The 16802-nt window shown below is 42.0% G+C and overlaps 1 protein-coding gene across 4 annotated transcripts in view; it reads right to left on the bottom strand.

The window, feature by feature from the left end:
* The window catches only part of GRAMD2B (GRAM domain containing 2B), a 109211-nt gene that overhangs the window by 13582 nt on the left and 78827 nt on the right, over positions 1-16802 (bottom strand). For 3 of the 4 annotated variants that reach the window (XM_057539772.1, XM_007188496.3, XM_007188498.2), the window contains exons 2-8: positions 12560-12679; positions 9441-9552; positions 7250-7316; positions 6175-6278; positions 2282-2377; positions 321-392; positions 126-206 (exon numbers count right to left, since the gene is read on the bottom strand). In XM_057539772.1, the coding sequence (XP_057395755.1) occupies positions 126-206; positions 321-392; positions 2282-2377; positions 6175-6278; positions 7250-7316; positions 9441-9552; positions 12560-12679 (652 nt within the window). Of the gene's footprint in view, positions 1-125; positions 207-320; positions 393-2281; positions 2378-6174; positions 6279-7249; positions 7317-9440; positions 9553-9646; positions 9771-12559; positions 12680-16802 lie in introns of those variants that run through there. The other variant, XM_007188497.3, reaches the window with a different exon arrangement.

Raw genomic sequence — 16802 nt, 5'->3', positions numbered from 1 at the left:
TCAACTTTGCCTCCAATACTGTGGCCCTAAGTTCCTCCCGCACCGTGGTCATGGTGTAAGGAGAAGTGTGATTGTGGGACCTACTCACTTTCTTTTGCATTTAGATAGTTATGTAGGCAACTCACCAGAGGCAGAGATGAAGGGCGGTCTGCCTGGAAACTGTTTTCAAGAGAAGATGGATTGGGACTGTTGCCAACACTTGTAGTCTGAAATTATCGAAACAAAATTACTTTTACAAAATGAAAAAACCAGATCAACTACAAAACCATAAGAAATACAGAAGAGAGACAGCAATTGAGGCTCAGAGATGTTGTACTCACTTCTAAGTGTCCACACACAGATTTTAGTAGTTTGTAAGTTGAATCTCTGGAGAGTAAGGAGACAAATATGTACTGAAAAACAAAATAATAATTATTTAATTATTAACAGATACCGCTCGACTAGAAGTGAGTGTTCAGAGTTAAAATATTTATCTGTATATTTTTTCATTTTCAAACACCATAGACTATATTCTATACCGAGTCTATATTCTTATTCCGCTCAACCACACATTTGGTTTTTATTCCATTCCCGGAATAAAGTGAATATATTCTCCCACAATAGCAACAAAACTCTCAAACCCAACTTAAATAATACAGAAATGTAGAGCAAAATGAAAGCTCCGGTGCTCTGACATAGGTGCCCCAAACAAGCATGGATGGAAAAGACCTGGATAGTAAAGAAAGGCCAGTTGTATTCGCCCGGTCCTCTTTTAAGCCTCTCTCCCTCCCTTCCCCGTCCCCCTTTTAGAAGGTATTTAACAATTCCCAAGGGTCTGCTCTCTCTGCTCTGACCTAGATTTCCATTGAAAATGTCCCAGCCACTCTAAAAGGCTCATTCTTTTTCAAGCCACTTCCAGATTCTTTCTTGTACAAATATGGAGATTTTTCTGGTGAATGCTTATAAGTAAGATATGGGAAAGAAGTCAAGTCAGAGCTAGACAAGTAATTTGGAGACAAATAACACAAGAAAAAATGATTTTACCATAAACCACACGTTGAGAAATAAAGTTCACACTTTTTCCATCTATTTGAGCCACAGCATCTTTTCACACCCCCTTTCCAAAGTTTGTGATTACCCTCTCTTGCATTCCCATGAGAGAACCTGATATACTTTCCAAGCAAATACTGTATTCCAAAGTAGTTAACATTACGGGTTCTGGCATTAGACAGACCGGGTTGCAAATTCTGGCTCTGTTACCTACCAAGTGGGTGACACTGGGCAAACTCTTAGTTTCAGTTTTCTTAACAGCCCCCAACCCTTACAGTACGGTAGTGTGGAATAAACGTGTAAATATAAGGAAAGCATTTTGTGTATGCCTGGCAAGAAGTACCTGATGCTTGTTAGCCATTCGTATTAAAAAAAAAAAAAAAAAAAAATCTAGAAACAGATATTAACATATTTCCTAGCTCATCAGAATAGCCTCTTTTAATCTTTCCTTCTTTCTCCTTCCCCCTTTAAGTTATTCAGTATGATTAGAAATGAAATGTAGCTTTTATGCTTTCATAAAAATAGTAGGTAAAATATTAAAAAAGAATTTAAAGTGAAACATGAATAACCAAACCATTCTACTCTCTCTCTCCTGCCAAGGTGAAACACCCATCGCTCTCCATGCAAATATTTCAGGTTGCCCATGTCTGGGGTAGCCCAAGTCAATGACAGCTCCAGAACTTCTGTATTGAAGAGGGGTAGTTAAGGCAACCTGGAGGCAAAGAGGGCCTAGGAACTGGTCCTCAAGCTGAACTTGAATAGCAAGCCCGTTTTATGTCTTTAGGTTGGCTCTGGGGAGGCATCAATGGAGGTTATGGGGAGGCTGGCCAACCCCTCCCCAGGGACTCCTCATATCGCCCTGCCACACCCTGTGAATAAGGTGGTGGAGATGGTGGTGTTTTAAATAATAATAAAGAAATGAAATATACCCCTGTAGCCTGACCTGACCTAATAGATGTTAGGGAAAAGGAAGTTGGGAAAGAATTTTACTTTTTTGACTTTGGTCAAGTAAGTATAATGAAGTCAGCAGGAAATTCAAAATTGGCAACTATTACATTAGAATAAATCACCTTGTCAGGGGAAACAACACTACACAAATGTCTAAAGGCTGTGATTTCAAAAATTAGTCTTACAGAGTAACTCCTGATTCATGGTATTATGGTTCAGGGTCTTGGTCCTCCGCAAGAAGCCCCTACGGCAATGAAACCCAGAGTAGGACAAAGCAAGGTGCCCGCACCTGCTGCGTACTCACCCTGTCTGTGACAGTCGCTATAATCAGGGCATTTGGCACCAGAAGGGCAGTTTTGGTTTTCTTTATCAGGGTTACCGAGAAAGCCGGAATAGAGATCTGAAACAGAATCACTGAGTTAACATGGGTTCAGGCTTCACAGAGCGGCACTCCACATCTTCATGTTAAAGGAAAAAGAAAAAATGATAAAACCAGCAGCAAGCTCTCCAGCCTCCGTGAAGAAAAGTGAATCTTAGAAGACTGTCACCGAGATCTCAACGTGGTATTTACAAAGCTGGAGGGTAAATCTGGACCATCAAGTCTACAGAAGGGTTTGGTGGGAAACCTGGGACATGCGAATAGAATGCAAAATGTACAGCCATTTTAAAGGTAATCCCAAGGCTCTAAAGAAGTTACCTGCTTGTGGTCATCTACTTTGAGCTCATCTCCACACACCCTGCTCTTTTCTGTCCTTAGGAGGGAAAAAGGCTGAAAAGCACTGGTATAGTAGACCCATTTTTGAACAGGAAGTCTGGGGCCTGAATTCTCAGTTCTATTACTATCCACATGACTTATTCAACCTTGTAAGCTATCCTTTCTTGGCCTTGGTTTCCTGACTTATAAAATAGAGACAGTCTTACCTATTTCCCAGGATTTTATGTGGACTAAATGAGATAATAGATGGAAAATGCCTAGCACTCAATAAAAATGTCATTCATTTCTTCATCTGTCTCATAAAAAAGAGGATGGGTGAAATACAAGCACTCTTAAGTTCTTTTCTGGCTCAAATAAAGAATAACAACAATGACAATTACAGCAGCTACCATTATCAATACCTATTTACCAGATGACAATTTCATTTAAGTATGACAGTCCTATAATGTAGACATTCTAAGAGATAAGGATGTTTGTTTAGAGAGGTATATGACTTTCTCAAGGTCATAAATAAGTTACAAAGATAGAATTTGAACCAATCTGATCCAAAATAGGGGTTCTTTTTCATACAAGGTACTGCAAGAATGTACCAGATGCTGCGAAGAATAGTAGATGTTCCTGATATTTTTATGTTACAGCCCTTCAACCAGGTTTGATCTCAAAGGAAAATGGATCACATCACTTTGATCCCTGAAAAGAGAGTCACCCCCGCTCCTGGTAAAAAGAAAAGGGCCTGAATCCCTCCACAGGTGCACACACTCAACATGAACATACATTTTGTAAAAATGCTTCACATATTCTGAAAGAGATCAACAAGGTTAGTGGGGAAGAGGAGGGGCTTATGTTAGTACTGCCAGCTTGAAGGACCAAAACTAAGCTTTCAATTTTCTTATATTTTAATTTAGAACGTTTGCATTCATATTTAGGTTTATGAGATGGAGTTGTTCTACTGCCCCTCCAAGTTCCTGATGGGAAGACTATGAAGAATGAGGGGCTAATCTAAATTAGACACTAAAGAAAAAAAACTATTTTGCCAAAAACTCTACCCACAAAACTTTTGAAGTTGGGGAGATAATTCAGAAGTGATAAATTGGGATTACTTTGGGAAAAAGAATTTAAGATCTTCCAAGATAGATGATGATATAAAAATGAGTCTAATTTCGTTTCTCAGCAGCAACACAAACACACAGTGATAAAGGGCTATAAATTTGGATTTTTGCAGAATGTAAGGCATGGAACACCCTTAAGAAGGAGTTTCACTCAATTGCTTCATGAGTATAAGTGACTAGATAACATCTGAGAAATAAAGCATGAATCACTTCTCTGTTTGAGCCTAGATGCAATGTGCATATACATGCCTTTAATTTTACTAGCATCTAAAAATACACACAGGCTGAGGAAAAGGTTCTGATTAAGGTTACACTTTAGGGTGCTTAGAAAATTCCCCTTCCTAGAGCAGATTGCTTGCTTGCTTTTAGTTCACATTGGATCATGTTGGACCAAGGTCCGTTGGCAGTGAGCAAATTCTGCCGCAGAGCTGAAGCCCACATCTCCTTGACACCATCCTCAGTGGGTAAGGAATGTGCAAGTCACTATCATGGTTCTTATCTTCCCACCCCCTCTTGTCTCTTAGATTAGATACAGCACATGCAAAAGCAATCCCACATGTCCTTGTCTTTAAAAAACCAGGTCACTCCTTTTAGCTTTTTTTGGTCAGTTCTTTCTTAGGTAGAGATAGGATTTTGAAACCATTGCTAGAATCATATTAGCTTGAAATCACTTACTGGCTTTGTGAATTCCCCATCCTTTAACAAAGGCTAATTTTTTAAAAAAATTATTTATTTTTTGGCTGTGTTGGGTCTTCGTTGCTGCGTGTGGGCTTTCTCTAGTTGCGGAGAGCGGGGGCTACTCTTACTTGCGGTGTACGGGTTTCTCATTGTCGTGGCTTCTCTTGTTGCGGAGCACGGGCTGTAGGCATGCAGGCTTCAGTAGTTGCAGCACACGGGCTCAGTAGATGTGGCTCGCGGGCCCTAGAGCGCAGGCTCAGTAGTTGTGGTGCATGGGCTTAGTTGCTCCACAGCATGTGGGATCTTCCTGGTCCAAGGCTCGAACCGTGTCCCCTGCATTGGCAGGCGGGTTCTTAACCACTGCGCCACCAGGGAATCCTGAGGCTAATTCTTTGTTCACTACTGTTTTCAACCCCTGCTGCTTTGGTCAGAGGTGTTGGCTCTCTCTATTCCTGAGAATTATCTTTATCCCACGGAACTGGAGATCAGTACTACCTAGTTCCCTTCCCCACTCCATGAACAAGTGCTTATAATCCAGAAATCTAGAAATATGGTGCAATACTATTCAATATTGCTTTGCATTATACTGATTCAAATAATACTGTGAATCTAAACTATGTTTATCTAAACTCTATACAATAAAAATTACATGTTTGATGTTAGTCTGCTGACTCAAAACCAAAATAAAGAACTTCCATTATATTTGTTAAGTGGTCTTTATTTATAAGACTGCCAGTGGCTTTAGGGAGAATATTTAACTAAAACATACCTACCAGTCAAAAGGAGTTTTTAATCAGCAACTTCAAGAGTATAAAAGCTGCTTATTCATAATCATGAATCAGAATGATTAAAAACTCACTGAGGTCACGCAAACCCCAGGTGTTTCTCTGACACCTTGTTCTGGTGGCCTGACTGAACTGTGTGATGTGACATCACAGCTCAAAGGGAAAGAATGTCAGTAGGATGGAATTAGTTTTTTCCTTCTCAGGCCAAAGTCCCAAGGGCCTTGTTTTAGAAGGTGGTGCCCTGGGAAAACTGCCAACTTCTTCAGGCTATTCTCCTTAATGGCTCAGGTATCATGGGCCTCTGCTCCCCCAAATCTGTGTTTAGTGAGAAGGAAAAGATGTCAGTGTTCACCGGGGATTGTGGGTATGTGACTCCCCCAGACTAGGCCTAAAATGCTCCAAATCCTGCTCATTTTGTGCTGGTGACAAAGTGAGCTCTAATAAGTATCTTATTTATAGGTCTGTTTGCCTAGATATCTCTGATGGTAACTGTGTGAATATGGTGTAAAATTCAAATTTCTTTAAAGAATTGTTTTGGGTTGAATGTATGTCTTTGAAACAAATTATGACACATTCTCCATATGAAGAACTTTGAGAGTGTACTGGTGACATCTTGGTAAAAAGGATTTAAGGTAGGATTGTGGGAGATATATATATATATATATATATATATATATATATATATATATAAGGAAATGAATGAGAGAGTGCTGTTTAGGGAAAAAGGGAAGTTCGTGTTATCTAGAGGCATTTAGAACCTGTAGTATTTGGAACTACAGTAAAGGAAACTTGGTATAAAGGAATAATAATGACACAAATATTTATAGACATTGCTACATTTAAAACAATTAATAGTCACAATATATAAGAAAATGCAGGATTAGCTTTCTTTTTGAAAAATTATACCAACCTTAGTGTCTTTTCCAAAGACCTTGGAATGAAAACAAATCCAGTTTTCTGATACAAAGAGCTTCCCTTGGTATAAGATTTCTTTCTGTAGAGCACAGGTAAAACCTGGGAAAATATATACAGGTATAATATATATAGATCTATACATCTAAATATATACATCTAAATATATACATCATTTAGAATTTCCATTTAAAATGAAAACTGTATATATGCTGGTGACTCAGAGATGGGCAGAGATAATACACTCACATGCTCAAAAGATCTCTCACCTCTTTTTCAGTCATCTCTAGTGGAATAAAGCTATGGAGATGAGAGTTTGTTTTTTAATTCCAAGTCTTACAGACTTCAGTGTAAACATCAAAATGGAAAGACAAGTCTATCATTGCAGATGAGGGTTCAAGAATGGTGTTTCAAAAATCTCTCTTTGGGAAGGTGTGTCATCCTTGTGCTAATGTTGGCACTGCTGCCCTTGCTTCCCTGGGACGGTCACTAATGACTCCTTTTGAAATAGATGGTCTCATCGTGGGGAGAGCACATGACCCACACCTTCCTGTTTGGAGATGGTGGGAGGAAGGCAGCATGCTGCCTTAGCATTTGTGTACTGAGGGAAGCTGGAATGGAACCCTGGGCCCCAGATGCACTCAGCAGAGCGGAGCAGGTGCTGAACGTCGTGCTGGGCCAGGTGTTTAGGTATGACCACTGAGCCCTGCACAGCACAGGGGCTGACATGTCTGTCCACCTAGGTCTGTGTTGTCTTCTTCTAGTGGCCTCTCTTGCTCTGGTCTTGTAATCTTAAAACTCAGCATGATCCAATCACAACACATTTCAGCAGTGAGTATGCAAGGTGAGGACATTCTGGAATCCCCTTGGATGGTTCCGTATCACGTGGAGGAGGTCACTTTCCCATTCTACTCCCTTATCTTTCAAGGTGCTGGGTGAAAGCTGAGTGAGGTCGGTGTTATTGTTACACCATGACTTTCAGAAACCTATTCCCCTTGGTGATTCAGTCCCCAGACTCTTTCTCCCCCCAAACCAATTAGCATCTTTTCAAAGTCAACCAGGTCAGAACTTACTTTGCCTCAGGGGTTCCTCAGTGGGGACATCCAGAAACAGCTTGTGGAAGTGCATGTTTGCCTTGTCCTACAAGGACGACAAAACACAGGCATCACCGCTCGTGCTCTTCTTCTCAAACATCACGAATTTTAACTTCAATCTAAATTATGTAACAAATCTCCCCACCCTTAATAGAGAATCTTAGGAGTTCATTCTCCCTGATCTTAGAGTCCCCAACACAACCCTTCAGAGAAAAACAGTGGAAGGCAGGGCGCAAAGGTTTCATTTTCCAACAAGACTGGTGACTTGCTGACTGGACATAAAGATATCTATAATCGTGAAGTAGCTGGTGGTCAGCCTTCTGCAGAAGTGGCTGGACAAGGATGTTCCGAATAAGAAATGAGATAAAATTCTAACAAATCTCACCAGGTAGTGGATCCCAGGGCACTAAAGATCCCAGTGAGAACTCTCAGAAGAGGGTAGTGGCTAAAAGCCCTGTATCAGATTACCCTGAGTTTAAGTTTTAGCTGCACCTCTTCTATGGCATGTGATCCTGGCCTAGTTACTTAACCTCTCTGGGCCAGTTTTCTCTTCTGTGCCAGTACCTGCCTCAGAGGGATGCCGTAAGGCTTAAATGGGGTAATACATCTCCAGGACTGGCTACCTGGTTTGTCACTGTGACTGTTACTGTTGTGAAGGCGTTTCCTTAACCAGTGTCAGGGGGAGGTGACAAGTAGGATTTCACACAAAAGACTTAACTCTCCAGGGCGGTAGAAGGCCCAAGAGTCTGAAATGCTGCAAATCACTTCATTTTCATCTGTTTCCAGTTGTGACAACAATGTATAGATAGCAATTTACAGTTTGTAAAATGCTTTCACAAAACACCACTCCCAGCCCCACAGTAACCTGGGAACTGATGTCTGTTCAGGACCCTGTGCCTCAGGGATTCTGAGCGACTTAACTGGCTCCACACAGCTACTAAGAGGTAGAGCTGGGTCCTCCATCCACAGGACCACTTTTCTTCTGCATCCTAGCAGGCAGAGTCTTATGAGCGGAACAGAGAGATACCACAAGTTGGCCCTTGATGATGCATTATCCAAACTAGGAGTAGTCTCAATGGCAGAAATGGCCCTACTATTGCCATAAAGAAGAGCTTCAGACAGGTCATGCGTATGACGGATGGTCCCCTCAAGTCAACTCGTTTATAGATGAACACCTCACATAAAGTAGGTTAGCTCATGCTGCTTCCTGGGAGTACATCTTGCATCCAGAAAGTTTCCTTGATTAAAGCTAGGTGTTCTATCAGGGCTTTGCCGAGATCTTCTTTTGAATGGCTACAGTGAGCATTGGTTGCATGCTTGATTTAAAAATATCCTGGCCCATGGAGTCTTCAAAAATGTGAAATTAATAAAAATAAAATTTAAAAAAAGGTAGGGACTGATCTAAATTAAAGGTGACATGACAAATAAATGCAATGCATGGCTCAACTGGATTCTAGAGAGGGGGGAGCAAAAAATCTTTATAAAGGACATTCACTACTGGGACAATTGTGGAAATCAAAAATGGATTTTATATTAGTAATATTTTTGTGTATTTACTATTTAGTTAAATTTCTTGGGTGAGCCAACAGTTTCTTGTTCTAGTTCTTAGTAGACAAATATTCAAGTATTTTAGGAGTGAAGTATCAAAAAACCCCAAACTGTTGGCCCCAGTAAGTATGTCATACTCTATGACACAGAACTGGGCTTTCTTACCCATCTGGGTGTATTTTGGAGCAGACCCCAAATTGCTTCCAAAGAAGAATCATGACCCTGTTCCCAGGTTTTCCTCCTCCTTGTGCAGTTGGGAAGCCTTCTATTCACACAGGTGCCTTATCACACTCTTTAATTGTAGTGCAAGGATGTCACACCTCTCCTGGTCTCCGCTAATTATTAGACAAGCACGTGGCTCTGGGTTGGCCCCTGCTCTCTGGGCACTTGTCAGAGTGAGGGGTCACAGAGCAGTACTCACTGCCCCTCTGCATGTGCTGCATGGTCAGCTGTGAAATATCATGTTGATGAAAGCTCGCCCGAGGGAACTGCAGCCGGTCCTTTCTTCCTGATTCTCTAAAATCTGTGCCTACCTTAGTCCTGACCCTTGTGTTCCCTCTTCCCATTGGCTTCAATGCTTCTGTTGCCCTCTGAGACAATACACATTTCATTCCCAAATTACCTGGCTGGAAGATGAGAACTTTTTCCTTTCAGTCTTAGAGTCATTCTTGCTTTCTGTTTTACAGTCGTTCTTCTCACTTGCTAAAGAGGCACCATCAAAACTGGATTTTGACCTGAGGAAAGAAAATCCAAGAAGTCCGTAAGATGAAGTTTTTACGCTACCATTAATTGTATACTATACAATGTAATACATCTTGATTATTATACCAGCTCACAAGAAATCCAGACATTGATTTTTCTCTTCTAGACATCGATAATCCCTTAGGACTCTAAGGACATGGTGTGGGAGACGGGGTGATTCCAGCAGGCTGGGATCCCAAACTGAAGAAACTGTACCTTATGGAAGGGAGAAGTATCGATTGAGCTGTGAAAGTAATTATATCATCTCAAAAGTATTTTAAGCAGTATAAAGAGGAGTATTGGAGGCTGATTATTGAAACTGCAGCTATAGTTCAATCCAGAATTCTATGAATACTTAGCAAGTGTTAATTGAGTGAGGCGTAATGTTAAATGCCTCAGGGCACACAAGACAGCCCTTATCCTTAAGGAGCCTGTGCGCATATCAAGCATCTTTTTAAAAAGGCAGTACATGATGTAGCATCAAAACAATACATATCATAGGCGTTAGGAGGCAGTATAGAGACAGTTAAGTCCAACAGGAGGTAAGAGAAGAGACCAGCAGGTCTATGAGGGTTTAATACACTGGGCCTAACAGGATTAGCAGGAATTGGGTATGAGGAAAAGAGAGACAGAACATCCCAGAGTGGGAAAATAGAAGTGATATCAGGATAAAAAAAGAACATATTTGGAAGTCCTTCCTTTGTTCGCATAAGGGCAGAGGTCAGAGCTCCCGGATTTCTTTCCAAGGTGATTCTAGTCCTGGCTCTTCATTTGAGTAGAATTTGCATCTTCAACTGTACGGCGAAACCCAGCCATTTCAAAGCGGAATGCATGCATGATTTTTAGAGGTATACACATGAAAAAAATTTGTGATACAATTATGTAGATTTTTTTCTGTTTATTGGGGGAAAAAAATGGCACATGAAATTCATGACTCCACGATAGGATTCTTTTTTTTTTTTTTTTTTTAAACAAGACATTTTTTATTTATTTATTTGTTTTTATTATTTTTGTCTGTATTGGGTCTTCGGTTCGTGCGAGGGCTCTCTCCAGTTGCGGCAAGCGGGGGCCACTCTTCATCGCGGTGCGGGGACCGCTCTTCATCGCGGTCACGATAGGATTCTTTAGAATGAGGCTCAGTTAAAATAATGTTTGGTTCAAAGTGAATTTAAGAAGACTCTTAAGCAATCTGGGTGGCCTATGGGTGTGACAGAGGGACAGAAATGAAGTTAGAGAGACTTTGGACTCTGGCTTTCTCAGTTGTGAAGAGACTGACTATGTGATGTCCCAGGCCTCTGCTACCTGCAACTGTTTTGAGTCCACAGTGCTCAAACCAGAGGCAAAATATCTCTCATCAATTCAAGGCACAGAGATTTGGATTCAGTTACTGGCCATTGAACCAATTCACAGATATAAATCTCTTTAGAATTCTAGGAATTATTTTTTTAAAAAAACTATGAGTAGACATTTGTACTCTACTTGAAAATAAAATTGTTTTTACAAATATCAAATCACCTATTATTTATACTAGCCGCTAATCCTTGATGATTTCAAGAGGCACAAGCAGAAGGGCTTGTCTGCACAGCATTGGCTCTGAGGGAGGGGTGGGAGGCATGCTTATTTACATGCCTTATTTCTTTGTGTCTTTTCAACTGTGTTAGTCTCACTTCATACAGATGACTATGAGCAGGACCTGAAACCTAGTGCAAAAAATTTTTATTCAAAAATTCAGAATTGCCAGACAGTGAGAGCAGAGCCTTCAACCAAGCGTAGGACTCTCTGCAGCCACACAGATAACACACTGGTGAAGTTGAACAAGCATGCCCTCATGATGTGTGTTATTCTCATCTGAAGCCTGGGGATGGTGGAGTTACATGTGCAGTGCATTCAGAGCGCCTGCAGTAGCCAGTCAATAGTGGTGAAAGATACAAGAAACAACAGGCTTGGTGCCTTTGTTTGGTAAGTGAGGCAGGATGCTCTGACAGGAAACAGCTACAGAAAGAACGGTTAAAAGTGAGATGCATCAAAACAGTCATGCAGAAAAGATGGAGACAGAATTGGGAGTGATAGTCAGAATACAAAAATCTGGGGGCAGAGTGAAGACTTATGCTTGGTCCTGAGTGAGGTATAGATTTGCAGAGAAGCCATGGGCTGGGTAGCCAGGAAGGAAAGGAAAAGCAGGAGTTATTTAATCATCCTTTAGCAGAGGAAAAAAGACGTAGAAGGTAGCAGTTCTGACAGTTCTAATACGGGGAGGAGAGCTATTACTCCTCCACTTGGTGTGGATAAATGGCCACAGTTACCTGTAATTGATCACTGGCTTAACCATTCTCTTTTAAGGGCAGAAAAGCAACTCGGAGTGCCTACTTCTTCCTTCCATGTGAAAGAAAGCACATAATTGGCGCCCCTGAGAGTGATGGGGACCAGAGCTCCACATCTCAAACCGCCTGTCCCCTCACAGCCCCACGACCAAACTGAGCCCGGCTTCCAGCACTGGCCCCAGGAAATGAGCAACCCAGGGAGATGTGCACACCCCACCCGGCGATCCCAGGCAGGGTTTCCCTCCGCTCTTTTCCGTGGCTGCCAGGAAAGTGAGACAGCAGGTGTGCACACCCACAGGCCGAGCAGACAATCCAACTTGGGCGGCCTCATCAGCAGCCCTGGCAGCCTTTCCAGGTGCTTCTATCTCCCTGCCAGAGAGGGGCCCACCCCGGCTTTATCATGTAGCAAAATCAGTGCTTTCAGAAAGGGGCAGACATTCTGCAGAAGGCTGGAGTGGGAAGGAGAAGAGAGGCTGGTGGGAAGAGCTGAGAAAGGAAGGCAGGTGCCAGTGCCTGGATATCAAGGAAAAACACCCCACTTCTTTCTCAGGGGTGTCATCTGCTTGTAGGAGATCTTCACTCTTCACCACCACCATAAAACTGGAAACACCAGCTCCTCCCAGCAACCCCTCCTCCCCGAAAGGCCGAAAGAACAGAGAGAGTCAAGGTGAGGACTCACCGCAGGGAAATGATTCTCTTCTGGTCTGCGGACTCGGCCTCGCTGCACAGAGCAGGGGACAGGGCTGCTGGCGCCCTGCAGACCTTCTTTTTCTCCTCCACACCGTTCTCAGCCTCTGAGCTGGAGAAGAGAAAACACTTCACCTTAGATATCCAGAGTGGGGAGGAGGGAAAAACGATGACGTGACCTCGCTTTCTGGAGAGTGGAATGATCTTCAATGCCCGGGACTGGCTGAAGTCAACAAGGACAGCGGTGCCCTTTCCATCCCTCCATTCTACCCCCTCAGCTGGTGCCCCAGGGGGTGGAGCTCCGGGTCCTGCCTGCTTCAGATACACGTGCAGGTTTATGTGCAGGTAAATGTCCGACTTTGCAGGGACTCGCCGGCTCCCGGGTATGCGGCCCGTGGGCCCTGCGTGCTGCCTGGCTCTGCCCAGCCCAGCATGGAGGTGGAAGATCACCCAGAGGCTGGGGGGGCCCCTGACCTGTGCACGAGCTCACGTGCGGCCTCCTGCCAGCTGTGAGCCTTTCTGCTGGGCGCTCCCACCCCGTTTGTTTGCACTTACATCACTTATCATCTTTCATTGTAGTTATATAGGTCCTGGTTTGGGTGCTTGCTAATTTCACCAAGCGCTTCTCTCAGCAATTACACTCTCTAATCCACACCACCACCCAGGCTAGGTAGGAATTATTACTCCCATTTCACAGACTAGGAATCTGAGACTCTCACATAGTGAATTTCTTGCCCGAGTTTGCAGAACTAGTACCTGTCTGAGTTGGGATTCAAACTCAGGTCTGTCCATCCGGGAGGCCTTTGTGTACATGCCCATTCTCATATTTCTTTCTTTGCCTCCATCCACCCCCCAGCCATGCATCTATCCTCCGAGCCCTCTTACTAGCTCTTCAGTGTGGGAGCCCCAGGCTGGGGAGAAGAATCTCATTGATTTTTATCCTGACCATGAGGTCTAGGATAGTGCTGGTATATAATCGCACTCAGTAGGCTTTTGGAAAACTAGGTCTGACCTTGGTGAAAAAGGGAGTAGAGGGGACAGTAAGTCAGAGGGTCAGCACGCTGAACCATTAACAGATGGAGGATGGCCAGTGCGGTGGACACAGGTGAGCTCCCTCAGTCTCGGGATCAGGGGAAACCATTTCAACATGCGAGGAGAGGAAGGAATGTGGCCAGGGAGAACACAAGGTGGTAGCATGGATCAGACCTTCTTTGGTGTCAGCCTACACAGCAGAGGACTCACAAAACATACTTCTAGACCATGAGAACTCCACGGTGGCTGAGTGTAAAGGAAGACAGCATTGCTGTGACAGTTTAGCTAATTTTAATCCTAACTTACCACCCATTTGGTATCTTCACCTGCAAAAAACCTCACAGGCAGGAAATGCTATTGGTTACTTGAACCTTTGTGGTTGCTTGCTTACCACTTTTCACAGCGCATGGAAATCCCAGCCCACGTTGGGAGTCCTATTGTCGTGTCAAAATCAAAACCAGGTATGTCTGACAAGGTATCCAAGTAATAATCCCTACGAGTGGTTGATACTCTCATTCTGCGTTTCTCTTTTTCTAGGTAGGTTAACATCTGAGGACATAGGCCCAACCTTCTATTTCTTCAATTCTTTTCAAAGTACATAAAGCACTTACGTACATTGAAAGGACTCAGTCCATAACTGAATTGCATTATGTGATAAAAGGTACATGGAAAACCTTGAAATATTAAAATGAAAACATTGCTTTGGTTTAAAATAGAAGATTTATTTTAATATCAAGTTTAATTTATGGACTCCAAGAATTTTAGAACTGTTAAGGGCCCTTTGAGCACATCCCTGCCTTTTCCCTCTATCCCCCAAGACACACACATTACTCCTATTCTTCAAAAGCATAAGAAATCCACTCAAGTGAACTTATTTACAAAACAGAAACAGACTCACAGACATGGAAAATAAACTTATGGTTACCAAAGGGGATAGCAGTGGGGGCAGAGGGGTGGGTGGTGGAGATAGATTAGGAGTTTGGGATTAACAGATTCACACTACTATATATAAAATAAACAACACGCACCTACTGTACAGCATAGGAAACTATGTTCGGTATCTTGTAATAACCCATAATGGAAAAGAATCTGAAAAAGTACACATATATGTGTGTGTATTTATATAAATATATCTCTGAATCACTTTGCTGTACACCTGAATCTAACGCAACATTGTAAATTAACTATACTTCAAGAAAAAACATGTTAAAAAAAAAAGTAAATCAGAAAATCTCTTCAAAAAGTTTCCACAGGAGCCTTCATAGAAATGGGATACGGTGAGGACTGAGCTAATAATGGGAGTGTGCTTAGCTTTAATATGGATTGATTAAACAGTGTTAAGTGGCACAACCTTGTAAAAGTGATACTACAATTTGCATTTATTTCTAATGGGCCTCTGGCTAGACTTTGGGGTTGGTTGGGATCAGAGCCAGTTTGTTCTTAAGTTGAATTCATTCTGATGCTTGACAATCCTCCACCCCCCGTTGTCCATTGGAGCCCTACTTCTAAAGGTCAGTGTACCGTCTACTTGGCACCCAACTACCTAACACCTACCTAACACCATCCACAAAAATAAACTCAAAATGGATTAAAGACCTAAATGGAAGACCAGACACTATAAAACTCTTAGTGGAAAACATAGGAAAAACAGTCTTTGACATAAACCACAGCAAGATCTTTTTTGACCCCCCTCCTAGAGTAATGAAAATAAAAACAAAATAAACAAATGGGACCTAATTAAACTTAAAAGCTTTTGCACAGCAAAAGAAACCATAAACAAGACGAAAAGACAACCCCAGAATGGGAGAAAATAATTGCAAAGGAAGCAACAGACAAAGGATTAATCTCCAAAATATACAAACAGCTCATGGAGCTCAGTATCAAAAAAACAAACAACCCAATCCAAAAATGGGCAGAAGACCTAAATAGACATCTCTCCAAGGAGGACATACAGATGGCCAAGGGGCACATGAAAGGATGCTCAACATCACTAATTATTAGAGGAATGCATATCAAAACTACAATGAGTTATCACCTCACACCAGTCAGAATGGCCATCATCAAAAATCTACAAACAACAAATGCTGGAGAGGGTGTGGAGAAAACGGAACCCTCTTGCACTGTTGGTAGGAATGTAAACTGATACAGCCACTGTGGAGACCAGTATGGAGGTTCCTTAAAAAACTAAAAATAGAACTACCATATGACACAGCAATGCCACTACTGGGCGTATACCCTGAGAAAACCATAACTCAGATGGACACATGTACCCCAATGTTCACTGCAGCACTATTTACAATAGCCAAGACATGGAAATAACCTAAATGTCCACAGACAGATGAATGGATAAAGAAGATGTGGCACATATATACAATGGAATATTACTCAGCCATAAAAAGGAACGAAATTGGGTCATTTGTAGAGATGTGGATGGACCTAGAGTCTGTCATACAGAGTGAAGTAAGTCAGAAAGAGAAAAACAAATATCGTATATTAACGTGTATATGTGGAATCTAGAAAAATGGTACAGATGAACCTATTTGCAGGGCAGGAATAGAGATGTAGACATAGAGAATGGACATGTGGACACAGGGTGGGAAGGTGAGGGTGGGCCGAATTGGGAGATTAGGATTGACATATATACACTACCATGCATAAAATAGATAGCTAGTAGGTACATGCTATAAAGCACAGGAAGCTCAGCTCGGTGCTCTGTGATGACCTAGATGGGTGGGATGGGGGGTGGCGGGAGGGAGGGGATATAGGTATGCATGTAGTTAATCCACTTCATTGTACAGCAGAAACTAACACAACATTGTAAAGCAATTATACTCCAATTAAAAAAAAAAAAAGAAAAACGAAGCTCTAAAGGAAAAAACAGGCATGCTTTTACATAAGTTACTGTCCTTGGTAGATTAAAAAGGTTAAAGGAAAATGGATATAACTCTTCTTGAATAAATTTGGCTTATTAGATTTTGATATTAAAAAAAAAAGAGTAGGCTCTAAGGGAAGATTGTCAATATTCTGAGTGGCAAGAAAAGCCACAGTCATTTTGTCTTTGCACTTTAGATGTCGAAATCTTCCTGTGAAACATAGCCACATCTAGATAAATATGAACTTTTTCTTCTATTAAAATTTTCAATGTCTATCAAAATAATTTCTTCTACAGAATGTTTCTGACCCATAGTGGCCTGTAAAGCATG

This window comes from Balaenoptera acutorostrata, chromosome 2, assembly GCF_949987535.1.
Source record: "Balaenoptera acutorostrata chromosome 2, mBalAcu1.1, whole genome shotgun sequence".
NCBI classification, from domain to species: Eukaryota; Metazoa; Chordata; class Mammalia; order Artiodactyla; family Balaenopteridae; genus Balaenoptera; species Balaenoptera acutorostrata.
Note: the sequence above shows the minus strand (reverse complement) of the source record. Positions and strands in the feature narration are given on the sequence as shown.